The sequence below is a fragment of the Bombina bombina genome, chromosome 8 (assembly GCF_027579735.1).
Source record: "Bombina bombina isolate aBomBom1 chromosome 8, aBomBom1.pri, whole genome shotgun sequence".
NCBI classification, from domain to species: Eukaryota; Metazoa; Chordata; class Amphibia; order Anura; family Bombinatoridae; genus Bombina; species Bombina bombina.
The window spans coordinates 183,024,894-183,049,464 of NC_069506.1; the positions used below are offsets into that span (position 1 = coordinate 183,024,894).

At 37.4% G+C, this 24,571-nt stretch overlaps 1 protein-coding gene across 2 annotated transcripts; it reads right to left on the reverse strand.

Moving 5' to 3' along the window:
• Positions 1-688: 688 nt before the first annotated feature.
• Positions 689-23,644, reverse strand: PIH1D1 (PIH1 domain containing 1). Of its 2 annotated transcripts, none has more exons than XM_053690765.1 (11): positions 23,362-23,644; positions 23,001-23,109; positions 22,302-22,368; positions 21,875-22,060; positions 21,205-21,266; positions 19,923-20,004; positions 19,078-19,174; positions 14,743-14,790; positions 2,485-2,575; positions 1,745-1,888; positions 689-931 (listed from the first exon to the last, which is right to left on the reverse strand). In XM_053690765.1, the coding sequence occupies exons 2-11, from the start codon at positions 23,079-23,081 to the stop codon at positions 896-898; spliced, it is 894 nt and encodes a 297-aa protein (XP_053546740.1). In that variant the 5' UTR covers positions 23,082-23,109; positions 23,362-23,644; the 3' UTR covers positions 689-895. The 2 variants fall into 2 exon arrangements, with proteins under 2 accessions (XP_053546740.1, XP_053546741.1); XM_053690766.1 differs by lacking the exon at positions 23,362-23,644 and adding an exon at positions 23,303-23,333.
• Positions 23,645-24,571: the final 927 nt, after the last annotated feature.

Consider the following 24,571-nt stretch of genomic DNA (forward strand, 5'->3'; position numbering starts at 1 on the left):
GAAATATAATTAAACATAGATCTTCCTTACGAAAGTTAAAATTTCCAGTTGCTGGGACTTTTCAGATTTGTAATGTATTCCGTTTAGTTATTTTTAGTATGTTGCATTTAAAAATAAAAAGAATCATGGTTACATCTCTTTCCATATCTTTCAAATGCACGCACCATCATATGTGTATTTTGTATACTTAAACAATGCTACAGGACACAAATTGATTATTGAAAACCAATGTTCAAAAAACTATCACTGTTATAGAAATATACTTTTTAGCTCTCTAATTACCTTGTATCTAAGCTTCGGCAGACTGCCTCCTTATCTCAGATCTTTTGACACACTTGCATTTCAGGCAATTAGTGCTGACTCTTAAATAACTCGACGTGCGCAAGGACGTTATTTATATGAAACACATGAATGCCCTCTAGCTGTGAAAAAAACTGACAAATGTATTCAGATAAGAGGGGCCTTCAAAACCTTAGAAATTGGCATATGAGCCTACCTAGGTTTAGCTTTCAACTAAGAAAACAAAAAACAAAGCAAAGTTGATGATAAAAAGTACATTTGAAAGTTGTTTAAAATAACATGCCCTATCTGAATCATGAAAGTTTAATTTGGAGTTTACTATCCCTTTAAATAGACTACAACTTAAATCTGACAATTAAAAAAAAAAAAAAGCATAGGAAAACACACATTAACATCAATAACTATATTTATTAAATATTATTATTACAAGTGACAGCCAATTTTAGTCATATAGGTATTTTGATATTGAGGTTTAGCACCATAGGGCCTAAATGATCTTGGTGTGAAGCAAGATAAGGATAAAAAGTAACATAAGTAACAAATATTGTAATTTCGGATCCACTGGACCAATGTGTAGCAACACGTGCAGTTCCTGTTATATTGCTTGAACAGGCATTGTAATAGTCAGTACCTAGAACAAACAAGGAAAGTGATTACCAAATATTACCTCAACATAACAGTTTATCATTTTATTATAAAAAAAAAGTTTTGTGTGTGTGTTTTTTTGCCCCTAAATGTTATTTTCTAAGGGTTAAAACATAATGTGGCAAAATCCCTCTAGATAAATACCTTGGGGTGTTTAAATTCTACAAATACAGTATAAACTTTTGTGTAGCAGTTTTTATTGGGGGACCACTATTTAGAACACAGTCTGTATGTCTTACTTCAGTGATGATTCAGGCTCCAATAGTATTGCGCCCCCTTTGGCGTCCAAAACCAGGGGCGTTATTATTTACTTGTTGGACGCCAAAGGGGGCTACAGCCTGAATCTGCACTAAAGTAAGAAATGCAGTATCTGTTTTAGGCGGAGGAATGGCGGAATATCTGAAAACATGAAAGGGTAATTATTAAAAAAACATAAGCATTTACAAACCCTTTCATGAATGTAAGTGCCCATCTTTTACTTTATGATTTCAAAGATTATAATTAAAAATTATTAACTTTACCATCACTTTCAAATTCCTATTTCTTGTTATTTTATATATCCATATAGGATATTACAAGAAATACCTGCTTGTCTTTAAAAAATAAATAAAAAAAATTGTATATTATGTATGGGTGCACTTAAAAAGAGAGGATTAAGGTGAAACCAATAAAAAAATGTCCCTATCATTTAAGAATAGAAACTTAGAAAAACCTCTGTCCTTAAAGGATTAATACGCGAAAATCAATGAATTAGCTCTGAATGATGAATGAAGCAACCACTTCTCGCATGGATACTTACTTTGCTGCTCTTATTAAATTGTGCCCCACTCTCTTCCTGGATAATATTGTAAGGGATGAAGATATCCATGTGGTACAAGTCTGGTCGTCCCCACAAAACTATACGATCTTCACCAAGGTCTAGTACCAATGACTTGACTGATGACTGAAGAAAAAAAAAAAACAGAGATATGGAAGATCTGACTTTGAAAATGTACTTCTTATTCTTTGTAACTGAAAGTCCAGAATAGGGAAATGCATGTTAATGGATGCATTTGCTCAAAAGCATGATTGCAGAAATTTTTTGAAGACTATATTTAGCTTTACATACAAAAGGAGAAGTGCACTACCAGGAACCAGCTCAGTAGCATGTTCTATTGCGAGTTACCACCGAAGAGCAGCCTCTTTTAGCCCAATTGTGCTTTTCACAGAGGAGACATTTCCTAAAGTCTGATCACTCCTAGTAAAGTCAGTCTAGCCTCCAAATGCAGGCAATCCTCCTCTGAAGAAGGAACATGGCAACCCCAGACGATAGTTTCAGCCTCATTAGTGAGGTGCAGCCATATCCCTCTAAGCACATTGGGCAAGGAGTATATTTAGCTTTTCCCCTTAGCATGAAACCATAAAATAAAGAATTTGGCACAAATAAAACTGTGAGTAAACATTTTAAATGTTGTTAATTTGACGTAATTAATGTCATTGCTCTTCTAATAATTAAAAGGACTTATAAGAATTCATAACTGGAACAAATATATATTTTACCACTTTAGGCAAGGAGATTTCTGCCACTAGGAAGCTTGGATGTCCTTCAGCAGGTTCTGCCACAATATTGTACTCAGGTATGGCTGGTGAGCTGGGGAAAGGAAATGTAATGAAAATAGTGCTTTCATCAAACTACCTAAATACCTTAAAATTAATTGATATGTACGTTAAAACAATTTAAATTGCCTTTTTAATAATTTTTTTTTTGTATTTTTTTTTTTTAAACAATTTACAGGATAAAAATCTATTTGCCGAAACAAAAATTCTTGGAGGCCGGACCCAATAACTTTCAGATTTGTTCAATATAGAAAACACAACTATGGCTGACAACCACACCTTCAGAAAACCTATGCTTAAACAATTATGCACACCCACTTACAGCTATGGACAGGGGAGACTGAAGAATCTCGGAAATAAGTTAAAGCCATAAAAAGGATGAAGAAGGAAAAAAACTTTGATTGTAAAAGTTTCAAACACTACTAAAATAGTTTATAACTATAGAGCAGTGAGCAGGGTTTTTCCCATCAATACTTGTTGTTAGAGAAAAATATTGAACTCTGCCATTTTGCCCTATGCTTTATATTAAATTGATGCTTGTAGCTTTAACAACAATACACTTTCTTGTCAGTTCAGCTATTTTGTTGTGCTTGCAAAAATATAAACTTCTAGCTAAGTAACCCCCCCCCCAAGTGCTGTATGGACGAGATAAGAAGACCACGAGTTGCCTATGTGTGAAGATTCTGGATTGGCCTAAAGCACAGCACATGGGACAATGGAGACTATAAAGAGACACTGTTCTTATCTGATTTTGCGCGCCAGCTTGTGTTACTGTATAGTGATGACATTACGTCACTCTGTTGTAATCCTGCTTGATTGTACAATAATAACCTTTTGAATTTGTATCAGTTGTTTAAGGTTGTATTTTTTTTTCTTTAACATTTTGGTGCCGAAACCCTGGAGATTGAAAGCAATTCTGGAGCGAGCCAGGCCTGGAATCTGAGGACAGAAGACCACTGGCACCAACAGGTGAGAACCTTTGTGTCTCAAAATGCTCTCCCCTCCTCTGATTCCTGAACCCTCTGTCCTGTCGTAAGTACAAACTCCCAAGAACCTGAAACAACTGTTTTATGTTTCAACATCTTTTGTTATGAATGTGCGAGTGTAAAATGTCCTTAACGGTGTGTGAATGCACTGCTTCAAGACGCCCCTCTGCGGAGAAAGCAAGTGGGACCAATGGTGTGTTAAGTAAGAGGACCCTATCGTCCTCAGATACAAATGTTTTCTATTTTCTGAGTTTGTCAAGTAAACTGTTACTAACATTGTCTGCACAGCAAAGGGACAACGGAAAGTTAAGTGTGGGTTGGTGCAGAGTTTCTTACTAGTCTGCCTTGGTCTTTCAGTACAAAGTCTATGGGTACCCCCCCTGTGCTTTGCTTTTGGACATCGTTGATTAAGTTCAACTTCAGTCCAATGCTGCTATTGGGTACGGTGCTATTCCTAGAGAATGAGAGCGAACCCTGATATCTGATCACCTCTCGGCTTTGTTTCTTAACAACCCTGGTCACGCTGGTTTGAGCCTGTACTCTCCTATGCTGAAGGGAGCATCCCTAAGATGTAGCAGACTTGTCTCTCATGACAGATAAAACTGTTGATGTAAGCCCCCTAGCATGTTTTGACGTTGATAATATAAGAGGCCAGGTACTTTTTGGGTTTGTCTCCCTACTGTTTATTATTTGGGTTTGTTCGAAAATTTGGTGGGATCAAAAGCGGGGATTTTTAGTGTGGGACTTTCCCTGACAGCCACAGTACTGCTAAGAGTCGAGAGAGAAGGGTAACAGTCCCCTCCATCATAGCTGGGCTATGGGAAACTATCTTAGCAAGGGTGACATAGTGTCATCCTTAAGCAATGGGCGTCCAAAGAATCCTCCTACCCCACAGGAGGACGTGAATAAAAAAAATATGGCATGCCGGTCAGCCGGCATCTGCCTAAATGGTGCAAGCTGACTAAGGGAATGGATTTTGGGATTCCCAAAGGGGGACCCCTTGAATTATCCCACTGGGAGAATAACTATAGAAATTTTAAGAAACAATTGATAGAGCCTAACGAGAAGGCAGCTTGGAGTAGATGGACTGTAGAATCCTATCAGAGACAGCAAAGGGCCCAAGGTATTTTTACTTTAGAGACCAAGACAGGGAAAACAGACTAGCCAGACTCAGAAAGGGAAGAGGCAGAATAGATAGAGCAGCTTGCAGTCTCTCTAGTGGAGCATACCGTGGGCAATGCAGAGGCCCTAATAGACCTAGGGGCCAGACCAAAGACTCCTTCTAGCCTAACCACTGTGTCCCCCATTGGAGGATTGCAATCTCCTCTTCCTTTATACCCCCCTTTATATTTTGAACCCAAAGTTAAGGCCACTGCCCATCATTTGTGCCCCATACCACCTCATGGCAAGATCTATATGCCCCAAGGAGGTAACCTTGAAGACCAAGGTATGGGAAAAATGCTCACTGCCACATTGGTGTCAGGACTGATAAAAGAAATCCATGATAAATTGGTTTCCGCCCATTCTAATTGGCGAGATAAATCAGTCCCAGCACTAATGAGCTTAGCGAGCTCAATACAAAGGAACATAGAGGAAATACAGGAAAAGAAAGCACAAAGGGTAATGCTAGTGAGTGCCCCTGGGAAACCCCAATGGAAATAAATTAGAGGGACAAATAAGGGGGAACCCAGAAAAGCCAAATGCTATAACTGTGACAAACCGGGTCATTTTTCAAGAGACTGCACAGCTCCAAAACAGGGAAGACAGGAGAACAATTGACAGGCTGGGTTTCCAGTGCTACCAATCATATCTGAGAGCAGAGGGGGTGATGCCTTTGTTCGCCTGACCCTCTCTGACATACCATATCATTCTGTGGAGTGTTTGGTGGACACTGGAGCAGACCGCAGCGTTCTCAAAAAATCATAAGCGGTTATGAAATGCCAGAGACATCAGCGAGCAATAGATCCTATCACTTTGGGTAACAACAGGGTAGATGAAGCAGCCAAGAAGGCAGCTCTCATGATACTCCAACAGTCCTCTGAAACTGTGGAGAACTTGACAATGGATGTTTTAAAAACCCTCCAAAACCAAAACAGGTTCCCTAACTCAGAGCAAGTGGAAAAACGATGGTTGCAAACCGTAGAATGAGGTTTGGAAACATGGGGATGCTAGATTATGTGCACCTCCAGTGCTATATCCCGTTTTAGCCAGTCTCTCTCATCTCCCTTCCTATGTTTCCAAAGGGGGAATGATTGAAAGTGTTAATACATTTTGGTTTGCACCAGGTTTCTCACAATTTGCAACTCAATGGTGAAAGAAAAGTATGATCTGTGCTAATTACAATCATCTGGGAAAGTAGAGAGAGCAAGCCTTACTTTTAGCCCTCTTTGCAGTAAGACGCATCCCAAAGGGAAAGCATGGCCTTTCACCATTTGAAATTTGTTTGGTAGACCACCACTAACAGGCCTTTTCTTTCATGTAATTGGCAAGAGTCCATGAGCTAGTGACGTATGGGATATACAATCCTACCATGAAGGGAGGGGCAAAGTTTCCCAAACCTCAAAATGCCTATAAATACACCCCTCACCACACCCACAATTCAGTTTTACAAACTTTGCCTCCTATGGAGGTGGTGAAGTAAGTTTGTGCTTAGATTTCTACGTTGATATGTGCATCTCACCATTTTTGAAGCCTGTTTCCTCTCAGAGTACAGTGAATGTCAGAGGGATGTGAAGGGAGTATCACCTATTGAATGCAATGGTTTTCCTCACGGGGATCTATTTGATAGGTTCTCTGTTATCGGTCGTAGAGATTCATCTCGTACCTCCCTTTTCAGATCGACGATATACTCTCATATTCCATTACCTCTACTGATAACTGTTTCAGTACTGGTTTGGCTATCTGCTATATGTGGATGGGTGTCTTCAGGTAAGTATGTTTTCATTACTTAAGACACTCTCAGCTATGGTTTGGCACTTAATGTATTTATATAAAGTTTTAAATATATGTATTGTACTTATATTTGCCATGATTCAGGTTTCAGTATATTTCCTTTTGCTGTCAGTTTGACTGTCAGTTTCATAACTCGGAAATGCATTGTTTAGACATTTATTTCTTACCTGGGGTGTAGTCTTTTTTTTTCATTTGACTTTTTTCTAAATCGCGGGCAGAATTAGGCTTGCGAGGGCGCAAAATGCTTAAGTTTACTGCGTCATTCTTGGCGCGAGATTTTTTTGGTGCGAAGTTACGTTTGTTGACGCAAATTCGTCATTTCCGGCGTCTTAGTTGACGTTGGGGCCTTTCACAAGGTTGCGTCATCTATGACGCGAGTGTGTCGTTCCGGATGTTTTTGTCGCCAAAAAATATTTTTCTGTTTGTTTTGCGTCATACTTGGCGCCAAAAATTTTCATTATTTTAGACCTCATTCTTATTTGCCTCTTGCCTTTTTTCTATGTCAGAGGGCTATTCTGTTTGCATTTTTTCCCATTCCTGAAACTGCCATATAAGGAAATTGATCATTTTGCTTTATTTATGTTGTTTTTTTCTCTTTTATTTGCAAGATGTCTCAATCTGTTCCCGTCTCAGAATTCACTGTTGGATCCCTGCTGCCTGATAACAGTTCTACCAAAGCTAAGTGCATTTGTTATAAAAACTTGTGGAGATTATACCTACAGCTGTGGTTTGTAATAGTTGTCATGATAAACTTTTACATGCAGATAATGTATCCATCAGCAGTAGTTCATTACCTGTTGCTGCTCCCTCAACATCTAATGCACAAGATATACCTGTAAATTTAAAATAATTTATTTCTGATTCTATTCAGAATGCTTTGTCTGTCATTCCGCCTTCTAATTAACGTAAAAGGTCTTTTAAAACTTCTCATAAGGGTGATGAAATTTCAAATGACCAGCAACATACTGAATTATCCTTCTCTGATGAGGATCTATCTGATTCAGAAGATCCTGCCTCAGATATTGACACTGATAAATCCGCTTATTTAAATTGGAGTACATTCGTTCTTTGTTAAAAGAAGTGTTGATTACATTGGATATGGACGAAACTACTCCTCTTGATATTAAAACTAGTAAACGTTTAAATTCTGTTATAAACCTCCTGTGGTTATTCCAGAGGTTTTTCCAGTTCCTGATGCTATTTCTGATATGATTTCTAAGGAATGGCATAAGCCTGGTACTTCTTTTATTCCTTCTTCAAGGTTTACATTTTTTTTATTCTTTGCCAGAAGTTAGACTGGAGATTTGGGAAAAGATCCCCAAAGTTGATGGGGCTCTCTCTACTCTTGCTAAACGTACTACTATTCCTACGGAAGATAGTACTTCTTTTAAAGATCCTTTAGATAAGAAACTTGAATCTTATCTAAGGAAAGCTTATTTATATTCAGGTCATCTTCTTAGGCCTGCAATTTCTTTGGCTGATGTTGCAGTTGCTTCAACTTTTTGGTTGGATACTTTAGTGCAACAAGTATCAGATCATGATTTGTCTAGCATTGTTAAGTTGATTCAACATACTAATAATTTCATTTGTGATGCCATTTTTGATATTATCAAAATTGATGTTAAATCTATGTCTTTAGCTATTTTAGCTAGAAGAGCTTTGTGGCTCAAATCTTGGATTGCTGATATGACTTCTAAATCCAGATTGCTATCTCTTTCTTTCCAAGGTAATAAATTATTTGGTTCTCAGTTGGATTCAATAATTTCAACTGTTACTGGGGGGGGGGGGGGAGGGAGTTTTTTTGCCTCAGGATAAAAAAACCTAAGGGTAAATCTAAAGCTTTTAACCGTTTTCGTTCCTTTCGTCAAAATAAGGAACAGAAACCTAATCCTTCCCCCAAGGAATCTGCTTCCAATTGGAAACTATCTTCAAATTGGAATAAATCCAAGCCATTTAAGAGATCAAAACCAGCCCCCAAGTCCGCATGAAGGTGCAGCCCTCATTCCAGCTCAGTTGGTAGAGGGCAGATTAACATTTTTCAAAGATGTTTGGATCAATTCAGTCCAAAATCATTGGATTCAGAGTATTGTCTCTCAGGGGTACAGAATAGGATTCAGAGTAAGACCGCCTGTGAGAAGATTTTCTCTCTCATGCATTCTGGTAAACCCAGTAAAGGCTCAGGCTTTTCTGAAGTGTGTTTCAGACCTGGAGTTATCAGGGGTAATCATGCCAGTTCCGTTTCAGGAAGAGGGTCTGGGGTTTCAATCAAATCTATTCATTGTCCCAAAGAAAGACAATTCATTCAGACCAGTTTTGGAACTAAAGATTTTGAATCGATATGTAAGAGTACCAACTTTCAAAATGTTAACTACAAGGACTATTCTGCCTTTTGTTCAGCAAGGGCATTATATGTCTACAATAGACTTACAGGATGCATATCTTCATATTTTCCCGATTCATCTATATCATTATCAGTTCCTGAGATTCTCTTTTCCAGACAAACATTACCAAATTGTTGCTCTTCCTTTTGGCCTAGCGACAGCTCCAAGAATCTTTTCAAAGGTTCTAGGTGCCCTACTCTCTGTAATCAGAGAGCGGGGTATTGCGATGTATCCTTATTTGGACGATATCTTGGTACTCGCTCAGTCTTTACGTTCTGCAGAATCTCACACAAATCAACTAGTGTTGTTTCTTCGAAGACATGGTTGGAGGATCAATTAACTAAAAAGTTCTTTGATTCCTCAGACAAGGGTAACCTTTTTAGGTTTCCAGATATATTCAGTGTCCATAACTTTGTCTCTAACAGACAAGAGATGTTTGAAATTGGTTGCAGCCTGTCGGAACCTTCAGTAGCTATGTGCATGGAAGTTTTAAGTCTCATGACTGCAGCATCGGACGCATTCCCCTTTGCTCGTTTTCATATGAGACCTCTCCAGCTTTGTATGCTGAACAAATGGTGCAGGGATTATACAAGGATATCACAATTAATATCCTTAAATCCCAATGTTTGACTTTCTCTGACTTGGTGGTTAGATCACCATCGTATAATTTTAGGGGCCTCTTTCGTCCGTCCAACCTGGACTGTGATCACAACAGATGCGAGTCTTTCAGGTTGGGGAGCTGTTTGGGGATCTCTGACAGCACAAGGAGTTTGGAAGTCTCAAGAGGCAAGATTATCAATCAATATTTCGGAACTCCGTGCGATTCTCAGGGCTTTTCAATTTTAGCCTCTGTTGAAGAGAGAAGTGTTCATTTGTTTTCAGACAGAAAATGGGTGGGACTCACAGTCCTCAAGCTATGAAAGAAGTATCTTGGATACTTGTTTGGGCGGAATCCAGCTCCTGTCTAATTTCTGTGGTTCATATCCCAGGTATAGACAATTGGGAAGCGGATTACCTCAGTCGTCAGACTTTATATCCGGGAGAATGGTCTCTCCACCCAGATGTGTTTTCTCAAATTGTTCAGATGTGAGGGCTTCCAGAAATAGATCTGATGGCATCTCATCTAAACAAAAAACTTCCCAGGTACCTGTCCAGGGATCCTCAGGTGGAAGCAGTAGATGCGTTGACACTTCCTTGGTGTTATCAACCTGCTTATATTTTCCCGCCTCTAGTTCTTCTTCCAAGAATGATCTCCAAAATCATCATGGAGCAATTGTTTGTGCTACTGGTAGCTCCAGCATGGCCTCATAGGTTTTGGTATGCGGATCTTGTCCGTATGTCCAGTTGCCAACCTTGGCCACTTCCACTAAGGCCAGACCTTCTATCTCAAGGTCCATTTTTCCATCAGGATCTCAAATCATTCAATTTGAAGGTATGGAGATTGAACGCTTAGTGCTTAGTCATAGAGGTTTCTCGGACTCAGTGATTAATACTATGTTGCAGGCTCGTAAATTTGTTTCTAGAAAGATTTATTATAAAGTTTGGAAGACTTATATTTCATGGTGTTCTCATAAATTCTCTTGGCATTTTTTTAGAATTCCTAGAATTTTAGTGTTTCTTCAGGATGGTTTGGATAAAGGTTTGTCTGCAAGTTCTTTGAAAGGACACATCTCTGCTCTGTTTTATTTCACAGAAAGATTGCTAAACTTTCTGATATTCATTGTTTTGTGCAGGCTTTGGTTCGTATCAAGCCTGTCATTAAATCAATATCTCCTCCTTTGAGTCTTAATTTAGTTTTGAAGGCTTTGCAGGCTCCTCCGTTTGAGCCTATGCATTCTTTGGATATTAAACTACTTTCTTGGAAAGTGTTGTTTCTTTTGGCCATCTCTTCTGCTAGAAGAGTTTCTGAATTATCCGCTCTTTCTTGTGAATCTCCTTTTCTGATTTTTCATCAGGATAAGGCGGTTTTGCGAACTACATTTAAATTCTTACCTAAGGTTGTGAATTCTAACAACATTAATAGAGAAATTGTTGTCCCTTCCTTGTGTCCTAATCCTAAGAATTATTTGGAGAGATCCTTGCATTCTTTGGATGTGGTAAGAGTTTTGAAATATTATGTTGAAGCTACTAAAGATTTCAGGAAGACTTCTAGTCTTTTTGTTATATTTTCTAGTTCTAGGAAAGGTCAGAAGGCTTCTGCTGTTTCCTTGGCTTCGTGGTTAAAGTTTTTGATTCATCAAGCTTATTTGGTGTCGGGTCCAGCCCCCTGCCTCAGAGAATTACAGCTCATTCTACTAGATCAGTCTCTACTTCGTGGGCTTCTAAGAATGAAGCTTCAGTTGATCAGATTTGCAAAGCAGCAACTTGGTCTTCTTTGCATACATTTACTAAATTCTACCGTTTTTATGTATTTGCTTCTTCAGAAGCAGTTTTTGGTAGAAAAGTTCTTCAGGCAGCTGTTTCAGTTTGATTCTTCTGCTTTTGATTTAAGTTTTTTCCTTTCATTTATGAGAATAAACTTATTTTTTGGGTTGTGGATTAATTTTTTCAGCGGAAAATGGGTGTTTTTATTTTTATCCCTCCCTCTCTAGTGACTCTTGCGTGGAGTTGCATATCTTGGGTATTGCTATCCCACACGTCACTAGCTCATGGACTCTTGCCAATTACATGAAAGAAAACAAAAAGTTATGTAAGAACTTACCTGATAAATTCATTTCTTTCATATTGTCAAGAGTCCATGAGGCCCATCCTTTTTAAGGTGGTTATGATTTTTTTGTATAAAGCACAATTATTTCCAAATTCCTTTGTTGATGCTTTTTACTCCTTTCTTTATCACCCCACTACTTGGCTATTCGTTAAACTGAATTGTGGGTGTGGTGAGGGGTGTATTTATAGGCATTTTGAGGTTTGGGAAACTTTGCCCCTCCTGATAGGATTGTATATCCCATACGTCACTAGCTCATGGACTCTTGCCAATATGAAAGAAATTAATTTATCAGGCAAGTTCTTACATAAATTATGTTTTCTTTCCACAAGAATTACATGGGCAGTATGCTTTTCTAACGGATTATGTTGTCCAGTTGTATGAGCAACTGACTAATTTGCATGGAAAAGTTTTCTCTTCATTACCAGATCCAGAAGAAATAACGAACTCACCACCTGCACACCCTGGAGACTGGGTGGTGATAAGAAGGTATGTGAGGAGATACCTAGAGCCCTGATTTGACGGCCCATACCAGGTGTTACTGACCACACCCACCTCAAAGTGGAAGGGAAACCAAACTGGATACACGCCTCCAACTGTAAGAATGTGAACTTCTCTTTGTCCTTTTCTTTGTGTTTTATACCTCTATGCACCAGTGAAGGGCGACAAACGGACAAATTCCATCTGGCTTTTACACCAACAAACCGCCAAGCAGCTGAATGCCACAGACTGATGGATATGCTCTTATGTTCCTGCCAATCATAAAGGAATCCCTTTAAATAGGTGTACCAACATCAATGAATGATTTAAATGTGACAGATTACAGCTATGATGTTCAAATAGATATAAATCACTCTGTTCATAATGCTCTCTCAGACCAAGGTACATACTTAGAACTTGCTGGTATAATTTCTACACCTACAATGTGTCTAGGGCCAATGTATGTCAATCACATAGCCAACATAAAGGGTTGCATAGTCAGTTTGCCCAAGGTATACGTGGGGGAAACAGATTTAAGAAATGCTACCTTAACATTTAACATGGAACCTAACAAAGCGCCATGTGATACAGTAAATGCTGATTGTAACAGTGTATGTTTTTGATCAACGTTAAAAGCTTTGTATGCCCCCAGGTGTGCCTGTCCTGCACAGACAGACAATGATGACTGGAGCTGTAAAACTCAGTTATATCACAATATGGCATGGTTTCAACTATGGCTGGGAAAACATGGTAAGATTATTCCAAGGGTCTTGAAACAAGGACTCAATTACATTTGTGGTAACAAAGCCTACTCATGGCTTCCCATGGGGTAACTGTACCATAGGAAGAGTTGTACCAGCCATTAGAACATGCTCAAATATTTCAGTGTTTGAGACATCCCTAGGGGAAACAAGGTATAAGCGAGAATTATTCTCATCTGCAGATAAAGCCTGGATGTGGTTCCCTGCCTGGACAGGTTGGGGCAATGAGCTAGCAAATAGAATGAATAAATATGCTAGTATCATGAATGGGATTATTAATGAGACTACAAATTCTATACATGTCCTTAATGAAGAGTTAGCCCAAGTTAGGAAAGTGGCTCTTCAGAATAGGATGGCTCTTGATTACCTACTTGCAATTGAGGGGGGGGCGTGTGCTATTATTGGCTCAGAAAGTTGCACCTGGGTGGAGGATTCCCATGACCCCATAGAGGCACACATGAACAAAGTAAAAGAGTTACAACAAAAATCTAGAGATATATCTAAAGAGGGATGGAACCCATTGTCCTGGATGGGATCCATTGGAACCTGGTTTAACAATATGCTTACAAATATTTTAAAACCCATAGTGGTAGTGATAGGATTAATTTTGATGTGTCTAATTGTCTGGAAATTGTTAATGATTTGTGTTTCTCATTGCAGCAAAAAGATGAAGATACCTATTGTTTAGGGAGATGATACAACAGCCACAGAGATGTCTGATAACCTAGCTCAGCTACCTGCCTCCCCTGCAGACCCTCCAGTCATTCTAGGAGACAGGTGGAAGATCTCATCTCAGCGAGGGGGTCCCAAAATTGCACCTCATCAGCTTTGGGCCTACTACAGGATTTGGACCTAGGCCTGTGACGGGATGCAGTTCTGGCTGCTGTTATCTGAATAGATAAAGATTGTATATTTTGTGTTTATGTGTTACCAATAAAGATGTGTGAATGCTAAGAGGAAATGGTCACTATGTAGGCAGTCTGGAATGGATGCCCGGCATCCCACTGTCTATGCAGCTTATCTGTAAATTCAGTGATATACGGTCTGTCTAAGAGTTCATTTCCAGGTAGGAAGGCTGTTAGTTAGTCAAATGAGAAACACAAAGTAATAAAGGCGTGATAATAAACGCAAGGTAATAAATAAATATATGTGATAATAAAATTATCAAAAGGGTGAAAAATGTTAGAGAAAAATATTTAACTCTGCCATTTTGCCCTATGCTTTATATTAAATTGATGCATGTAGCTTTAATAACAATACACTTTCTTGTCAGTTCAGCCATTTTGTTGTGCTTGCAAAAATATAAACTTCTAGCTAAGTAAAAACCACCCAAGCGCTGTATGGACGAGATAAGAAAACCACGAGTTGCCTATGGGTGAAGATTCTGGATTGGCTCAAAGCACAGCACATGGGACAAGGAGACTATAGACACTGTTCTTATCTGATTTTGCGCGCCAGCTTGTGTTACTGTATAGTGATGACATGCTGTCACTCTGTTGTAATCCTGCTTGATTGCACAATAATAACTTTTTGAATTTGGACCAGTTGTTTCAAGTTGTATTTTTTTTTTTTCTTTTAACATTGTAAAACCCTCCTCATTAAAAATTCATATAGCGCTCCACTCAGCTCTACAGCTGACGGCTTCCTGATTGATACAATTAATTAGGTGGAATCCTTTTGTTGTAAAGTTTAGATTTTTGTTTCAATTAAAAGAAACTACAAAAGTTTATTCTCCTGCCTGTCAAGAAGGAGAAAAAAAATCTAGCATGGTCCGTAATTTGTTAAGATCAGTCATCCCTGAATTAGAGAGACTATGTAAAAAATCTAAGATTAATTTATTACTAATAACATTTTGTATTTATGATTATTATTACAGCCATAATGTGAAAGATATAAAACAAAGAATGTACTAAAGTAAAGACAAAAAATAAACACACCTTAGTATTTCTGAAATCAGAGGCTTGTTCTGAAGCTGTGGAGATGCACTGAAACACAAAAATAATCTGTTTTCCATTTTTTCAACATGCATCACTATTATGATTACACTAAACTCATATGCATAATCCACAAGCATATTTTTTATGTATATTTGTTTATGGATGTACACTAATGCCCTCTGTTCTGTGTAACTATTTGGTCTCATTGGCAGCAATCACAAGTATGTACTTTTGTGTGTGTGCTAACCAAACTGTAGATTTTTATATTGATCATCTTCCATTGGTTTAAACACCCCACCTAAGCTCAGGTGTGCTCATGATAGTGTAATAGGACTTGTATATAAAGCCAAGGAGTATAATTCTAATTTGAGGAAAGAAATAGGAATTATTTAGGGAAGAGCCCCTATTTTGCAGTGTAAGAAGCAGCCAATATTGGGACCCATTGCAAGCTGGTGACTGGCTAAGCAATGTATGGCCATATTGTGTGACAAAAGATACACATTATAAAAACCATAGGTGATTTTATACAGGTATTTGTTTTTGCCTATATTTTTATGTAGATATACACCAATACCCCCCTCTGTTGTGTCTGTAGGTTTATAATAAAAACAAACATATATTGAAAAGCAATATTTTCCCTTTAAGGCTGGTTCCATGGTCCATGAAGAATTTGTTATCAAAACATTACATTTCTTATAAAGGTTAAAGGGACATGAAATCCAAAAATGTTCAATCGTGATGCAGCATAATATTTTAAAAAACTTTTACTTCTAATTATCAAATTTACTTCTATTATCAAATGTGCTTGATTCTCTTTGTATCCTTTGTTGAAAATTAAACCTAGCTGGATTCAGGAGCAGCAATGCACTACTGGGAGCTAGCTGCTGATTGGTGGCTGCAAATGTATGCCTCTTGACATTGGCTCACTTGATGTATTCAGCTAGCTCCCACAAGTGCATTGCTGCTGCTTCAACAAAGGATACCAAAAGAGCTAAGCAAATTGGATAATATATGTACATTGGAAAGTTGTTTAAACGTGTATGCTTTATCTGAATCATAAAGGAAAAAAGTAAAACTTAAGGTTTCATGTCCCTTTAAATGAGCATGTCATATGCCAAAATAAGGGGCAATATCTGGCTTCTAAAATAAGTTTTTTATGCTTGTTCATCTTTAACCCCTTAACGACCAACGACGTATAGGGTACGTCCTGCAAAAAAATGCAGTTAACGACCAAGGACGTACCCCGTACGTTGTTGGTCTTTGAATGCAGTGGAAGCGATCCTGATCACTTCCAACTGCTTTCATGTTATAGCAGTGATGCCTCGATATTGAGGCATCCTGCTATAACACTTTTTAGCTGTCCGATGCAGAGAGAGCCACCCTGTCCATCGATGGCCATGTTTGTTGGTAGGTGGGGAAGGGGGGCAAGTGCACGCGCGTGCACGGGAGCAGGTACGCGGGCGGGTGGGAACCCTACACTATGGAACAAATGAAAGTGTATTAGGTGGTACTCGGTGGGAGAGAGGGTGGGAACATTACTAATTTTTGCGATCTGGGAGAGGGTGGGCAGCTACACTACAGAAAATAATATTTTTAAAATATAAATATAGAAAAAAAAATATTTGATTTCAAACTGGGTACTGGCAGACAGCTGCCAGTACCCAATATGGCGCACAATAAGGCAGAGAGGGGGGGTTAGAGAGCTGATTTTGGGGGGGGGGGGGGGGGGGAGATCAGTGAGGTTGGGGGCTAAGGGGGGATCCTTTTTTTAAAAAAATCCCCAAAAAACCCTCTTATTTTAGTACTGGCAGACTTACTGCCAGTACTTAAGATGGCGGGGACAATTGTGGGGTGGGGGAGGGAAGAGAGCTGTTTGGGAGGGATCGGGGTGTGATGCGTCATGTGGGAGGCTGATCTCTACACTAAAGCTAAAATTAACCCTGCAAGCTCCCTACAAGCTACCTTAACCCCTTCACTGCTAGCCATAATACACGTGTGATGCGCAGCGGCATTTAGCGGCCTTCTAATTACCAAAAAGCAACGCCAAAGCCATATATGTCTGCTATTTCTGAACAAAGGGGATCCCAGAGAAGCATTTACAACCATTTGTGCCATAATTGCACAAGCTGTTTGTAAATAATTTCAGTGAGAAACCTAAAATTTGTGAAAAAGTTTGTGAAAAAGGGAACGTTTTTTTTTTATTTGATCGCATTTGGCGGTAAAATGGTGGCATGAAATATACCAAAATGGGCCTAGATCAATACTTTGGGTTGTTTACTACACTACACTAAAGCTAAAATTAACACTACAAGCTCCCTAATTAACCCCTGCACTGCTGGGCATAATACACGTGTGGTGCGCAGCGGCATTTAGCGACCTTCTAATTACCAAAAAGCAATGCCAAAGCCATATATGTCTGCTATTTCTGAACAAAGGGGATCCCAGAGAAGCATTTACAACCATTTGTGCCATAATTGCACAAGCTGTTTGTAAATGATTTCAATGAGAAACCTAAAATTGTGAAAAATGTAACTTTTTTTTCCATTTGATCGCATTTGACGGTGAAATGGTGGCATGAAATATACCAAAATGGGCCTAGATCAATACTTGGGGTTGTCTACTACACTAAAGCTGAAATTACCCCAAAAAGCTCCTTACATGCTCCCTAATTAACCCCTTCACTGCTGTGCATAATACACGTGTGGTGCGAAGTGGCATTTAGCGGCCTTCTAATTACCAAAAAGCAACACCAAAGCCATATATGTCTGCTATTTCTGAACAAAGGGGATCCCAGAGAAGAATTTAAAACCATTTATGCCATAATTGCACAAGCAGTTTGTAAATAATTTAAGTGAGAAACCGAAAGTTTGTGAAAAAAATTTGTGAAAAAGTGAACAATTTTTTGTATTTGATCGCATTTGGCGGTAAAATGGTGGCATGAAATATACCAAAATGGGCCTAGATCAATACTTTGGGATGTCTTCTAAAAAAATATATATACATGTCAATGGATATTCAGGGATTCCTGAAAGATATTAGTGTTCTAATGTAACTAGCGTTAATTTTGAAAAAAAAAATGGTTTGGAAATAGCAAAGTGCTACTTGTATTTATGGCCCTATAACTTGCAAAAAAGCAAAGAACATGTAAACATTGGGTAATTCTAAACTCAGGACAAAATTTAGAAACTATTTAGCATGGGTGTTTTTTGGTGGTTGTAGATATGTAACAGATTTTGGGGGTCAAACTTAGAAAAAGTGTGTTTGTTTTCCATTTTTCCTCATATTTTATAATTTTTTTTATAGTAAATTATAAGATATGATAATGGTATCTTTAGAAAGTCCATTTAATGGCGAGAAAAACGGTATATAATATGTGTAGGTACAGTAAATGAGTAAGAGGAAAATTACAGCTAAACACAAACACCGCAAAAATAGCCTTGGTCCCAAACGGACAGAAAATGGAAAAATGCTGTGGTCATTAAAGGGTTAAAGAAGTTGATAGGGCCATAAAAAAAATGAGTAATCTATATGTTTATAATGTTTAAATACTTTTAGTAAGAAAGCATTTGACAGATCAGATATTTTTTTTGTATAGAAGATACTGAAGACCCAACCACACCCTCATTTTTAGGGGATTCAAGCTGGATATAGCTGTATTTCCTGCACGGCTGTTGGCTAAAAGGTGGAAATGTCACCTCTAAGCCAAATAGCGTTCTGCCGTGGGCTGCATTTAGCAGCTCAGCGAACGCTGCTAACAAATAAAGGGGGTTCATAAAGAAGTATTTTAAACTTCATGAATGAAAGTCCCCTTTATTTGTTACGATGGTAAATTCTAGCGTTTCACAAATGCTAGGATTAACCATCACTTTAATATTTACACAGCTGTTCAGCATTTCATCAAGCAATTTAGTCTGTCAAAGTATGCAAACATGTAACCAAAGAGGTTTCCTATTTTGCAAATTTAAATTTAGCTTTGCACAAATATCTAAAAATCTATAAACTCTGAAAACAAAGCTATTCAGGGAGTATATTGAGAGTGTGTACAAACCCTGTTTGGTTGAGAGAGAATAGCTACTTTTATATTGAATTTTCTCATTTTTCCTCCATAAATGCACAAAACATTCTATTACAAAGTAAAGTCAGGCTCAGGTTCTCTTGTAAAAAGGAGCTACGTTTTAAATATTACATCACAAGAATGTCTTTTTTTTTTTTAAATTCTACACTATTTGAATTATAAATGTTTAATTTTGACTTCCATATCTTTTTAATGCACAGATATAATACCATCATTTTATTTTGCTCTTGGAAAAAGCTTTGGCAACTTCACTGCCATACCTTGTGTCCATTTCCTGAATTATGGGCTTGGATTTTGTTCTGATGTTTTGTTCAAAAATTGATCCCATAAACTTTCGATTTTTCAGCATTCGCCACTCTAAAAAGAGCAATTAAATATAATTCTTAGATTAGCAATTTAAGATATATCATTTATGTTTGTTTAATACAAAGGATTTTTTTTTAAAATAATTTTTTTACCAGGTTTTTTTTGTCCACTTGAGATTTACTATTAAACCCTACAGTGTCAAACATGCAACAGGCATATAGTTGACAATTCCCATTTACAACCAAAAAGGTGAAAAACATTGTATAGTCTTGTACAAAGTTCAAAGAAATCAGACATTAACTGATGGATAACAAAATATTAATAAGCCTGGCACATTGAGCAGGGGGTAAAATTTATCTGGGTCCTTGGCATTAGGAGGATTAAAAGGGACATTGAACCTGTCTTGAAATTGTGCTCGTCTCACACTCTGTGGAGGCAATAAAGGAAATTCTTTAAACTGGGTTTTAAAATGCTGCAAATTGCCTATAGCAGATATTTGATTTGCAGGATTTTGAAAACCTAGGTTACAGAATTTGCATTTATAATTTGTATTATTATTAATAATAACAGTATTATTTATAATTTGTTTACACAAAATAGTTATCTTTTTCAATCACTCTTACAAACATAAAAAGCACCTTTTTTACCTTGCTCTCACTCATCAGCTGATTATTTCACTTGTGCTCTAGTTATGAAACTCTTTACTAATAGGGTACTTGAGAACTGGAGTTGAAAAACACTGGTTTAAATTGAGGTTTACATTGAATCACACCAAATGATATAAGTCAGCAATATTTACCTCTGGAGAGATCCATATTGTACTTGTTTTCAAGACCTTCCATTGCGACTGTGACAAAAAATTCCCTGAACAACTCATTATCCTGATAGACGAATAAAAACAGAATATTTAAATGTAAACCTAAAAATAAATCTTCCTACCTAAATAACTATCTTTGCCGTGTGTTAATTTATATGAAAAGAAGTGCTTCACACTATTTTGAGTTGATTAACCTTAGAGGGACATACGTTATTGTTTTGTATGAGAATTAGAATTACAGTAGCTCTGCATCCGCAATACAGATTTTAAAACATATAAAGCAATCATTGTGTTAGTATAATTTATATTGCAGTCCAGCACCCACCTATTGAAATGCCTTGAGTATGTTTATTTTCTTTCTTTTGCTCTGACAAATTCAAGACATATATAAATGAACCAGTGCATGGATTATGCAAACACTGTGCAGCATGCAGGAGTTTCAGGATCATGCATTCCACAGACTACACGCTAATGTCTCTTAGAGGCAGTCGAAAAATGCATTTTTTTTTTTAATTTAAAGGGATAGAAAAGTAAAAAATAAACTTGTATGATTAAGGTAGAACATGCCATTTTAAATTCACTTCTATTTTCAAACATACGTTGTTCTCTTTAGCAAAGGATAACAAGAGAATTAAGCCAATTTGATAATACAAGTAAATTGGAAAGATGTTAAAAATTGCATGTTCTATCCGAATCATGAAAGGTTTAAAATTCACTTCTATTTTCAAATGTACTGTTTCACTTGGAATCAGTTGAAAAATAATATGTACATATCCTACACTACCAGGAGCTAGTTGGTGATTGATGCATGCACACATTTGTCTCTTGTGAATGGCTCATTAGATGTGTTCAGTTAGCTCCTATTAGTGAATTGATGTCCCTTTAAATTAAAGGCAAAATAAATAATAAAAGTGCATGGCAGCACTGTTTAACTATACATGTTAACCCTTTCATGACTGGGTTAACTTGTCTACATCGGAACAATCTTCCGATGTAAACAAATTTAAATGATGGGATCGGGTCAGAGAGCGTCCCTATGATGCTAGGCATGCCCTCCAGACTGCAATCCCATTCACAAAGCACCATTGGCTTCAGGGCAGCCAATCGACGAGGACGTTCCATCCCGTCCTAACAGTGCAGTTAGGACGACATGGAACGTCCTAATGTCAGCAAGAGGTTAAACAATTTTAAGGGAAATTCAGTTGTAGGTAACAACTATTCTGTTATATATCTGATCACCCACACTAATGGAGTTTGTACGAACCTTGATCTTGTCAAAGAAAGTGTTGTTTACTACAATGTCATAGGCTGTACAGCCACTTCCACCTGTAAAAAAGAAACAAAGAATTACAAAACAGGCAAGTGAGTAGGCATACACTGAAATGTAAGATTAAAATTCAGATAGAGAATGCAATTGTAAACAACATTCCAATTTACTTCTATTATCTAGTTTGCTTCATCCTATTGATATCCTTTGTTGAACAGCATATCTAAAAAGGCTCAGGAGCTGCTAAACGGTGGCTGAACATAAATGCCTCTTGTGATTGGCTCATCCATGTGCATTTCTTCAACAAATTATACCTAACGAATGAAGCAAATTAGATAATAAAAGTAAATTAAAATGTTTTTTAGAATTGTATTCTCTATCTGAATAATGAAAGAAAAATGTTGGGTTTCATGTCCCTTCAAAGCCAATAAGGGAACAATATGTAGCAGGGTTAGCCTTCAGAGCTCTGTGGAGTGCATTTCAGGCTCTGAAAAGTGAAAAATCCAGTTCTCAGAGATAAACTAAAAAAAAGGGCCAAAATAAACATTGACATTTGATTAAATAAAAAAAACCTCAGCTTGAGTCTGTAGCAATAGAAACATTTCTAATGCAATTATCTTATTTCATGGTTATTAGTTTATAAACAATATTAAAAATGTCAACATACTGTTGTCCACTTCTACATGGGGCTCTCCAATGCTCATAGGCACCCGGTAACCAGACGGGTCATCAGATTCTAAGATGTTAACCAGATCCTTCTCACTTACATCTGGAGGTGCAGGGATGTCACCCGACTTACAGACGTTGATAAATATCTTTTCATTTTTAGATGTTTTAGACTTAATACAGAAACCTAGTTTAAACATAAGAAAGAAAAAAAGAGAAAACAATATATGACAAACAGTTAAGATTTAAGAGAGAAAACAAAAATTAAAGTGTAAACTCACTGCGACAATTACAATATATAAAAGTTAAAAACAAGAATATAAATACAAAATAAAAAGAAGAGTGTAATGACATGACTTTGACAAGTCTTATATAGGATTAGATAGTTTTTGAACTACTGAAAAACATAAGGAAAAATATAAATTTACCTGGCTGAGGTCGGATTTGTTTTGAATCAGAAATATTTGGTATTCTACTTTGAATTTCCTGCTTAGCCTTTGAGAAGAGACAAAAATAAATTATTATTATTATTAAAGAGGTTAACTTTAATTCAGTAGAATGTGTGACATTCTATGTGTAGCATACACACTGCATAATTATAAGGCTATATATTTACTAAAATGCTATTTATTTTTATGGACAATTATGATTATTTCAGATTTTAAAAATAAGTATCTAAGTATCCTGCAATCCAAAGAAAGGAAACAGACTAGTAATACGTTATTTAAAGGCACATGAAACCCATTTGTTTTCTTTCATGATTCAGATAGATCACACAATTTTTAACAACTTTCCGATTTACTTGTATTATCTAAATTGCTTCATTAATTTGGTATTAATTGTGGAAGGAGCAGCAATTTACTACTAGGAGCTAACTGAAAGCCAATTACACAAGGCATACATGTGCAACCACCAATCATCAGCTTACTTAGGTATTCTTTTTAACAAAGGATACAAAGAGAATAAAACAAAGTAGATAATATAAATAAATTAGAAAGTTATTTCCAATTGCATACTCCTGAGTAATGAAACAATAAATTGGGGTTTCGTGTACCTTTAATCACACAGTGGTATTTCTAGCTTGCATTAATAATGGGAAAAAAAATATTGTCTATAATATAACTTACTTTCAACAACATTTCTTGGTACAGTGCTTCTTCCATCTCAGCATTCAGCTCTGCTGAAAGAAGTGATGTATCTGATGCCATCTCTACAGTATACAAGTCTTAAATGCAGCTGTCCAATGTAACAAAACAAAATTCCAGTTATAAGTAAATATTTTTGTGATCTAAAATGCATCTTTATTTGTTAACTTTTCCAAAGACTATGCAACTACAACATTCTTCTTCAGATATGTCTTATAGTAAGGTTTTCAACCTAATGCACAGGCCAACTTTTAGAAATAATATTTTGCGAGCATATATATTACCTTCACTGTACAGGATTGTAACTAAACAGAAGCGTAAAGACAGCAACACGAACACTCACCCAGGCAACACCAACGCCTGCAGTACGGCACATGAGCTTCCGGGTTAGCAAGGCACTTCCGGTTCGGGTGTTTATTTTAGGTTGAGACTAGATTCTATCCCTCTAAAGGACATTGTCCTTTCTGAGAATGGAATTTAGCTCACTCAGTGTGAAAAAGCTAAATCCCATACTGCTAAAGGACATTTTGCCCCCTAGTGGTCATGTCCTGTATAGGGATGGGAATTAGCCCGCTCACAGTGACAGAGCTAGATCACATACTGCTAAAGGATATTTTTGCCCCCTAGTGGTCGTGTCCTGTATAGGGATGGGAATTAGCCTTTTCAAATTGACGGAGCTAGATCACATACTGCTAAAGGACATCTTGCCCCTTAGTGGTCATGTCCTGTATAGGGATGGGAATTAGCCCGCTCACAGTGACAAAGATAGATCCCATACAGCTAAAGGACATCTTGCCCCCTAGTGGTCATGTCCTGTATAGGGATGGGAATTAGCCTGTTCACAGTGACAGAGCTAGATCACATACTGCTAAAGGACATTGGCCCCTTAGTGGTCATGTCCTGTATAGGGATAGGGACAGAGCTAAATCACCTACTGCAAAACATGTTGCCCATATACAGCTTGCTTACACAGCTGTTTATTGTCCCATCTCTTATAGTAACTGAAAGGTGTTATAAGATAGGTATTTCAGTGGTGTTTCAGTACAGAATGATAACTTTTTATTATACTAATATGCCCTATTAAACTTCAAACCTTAAAAGATTCCTCCAGAAAGGACAGCGTGAAGCAGGGCAGACAGTAAGCAAATCAGGGCATGGTCAGGTGGTCCTCAGCAAAACAGGACATTTATAAGGGCTGGGAGAGCTGCAGCAGGGACTGCAGGTTATTTTACCCCCTCATCAATATGACGCATAGGGATTATAAGTGGTGAATTCTCTGTAATGACCATAGAAGCCGCTAACATTTACACATTAAATAGAAGACAATTGGATGAGACAACCCTGGAGTTCTTCAGGCTTTAAAGGGACATGACACCCAATTTTAAACAACTTTCTAATTTACTTCTATTATCTAATTTGCTTCATTCTCTTAATATCACTTGCTGAAAAGCATATTTAGATATGCTCAGTAGCTGTGAGCAGATTGGCTCAAACATGTGCATTGCTATTTCTTCAACAAAGGATATCTAAAGAATTGAGCAAATTAGATAATA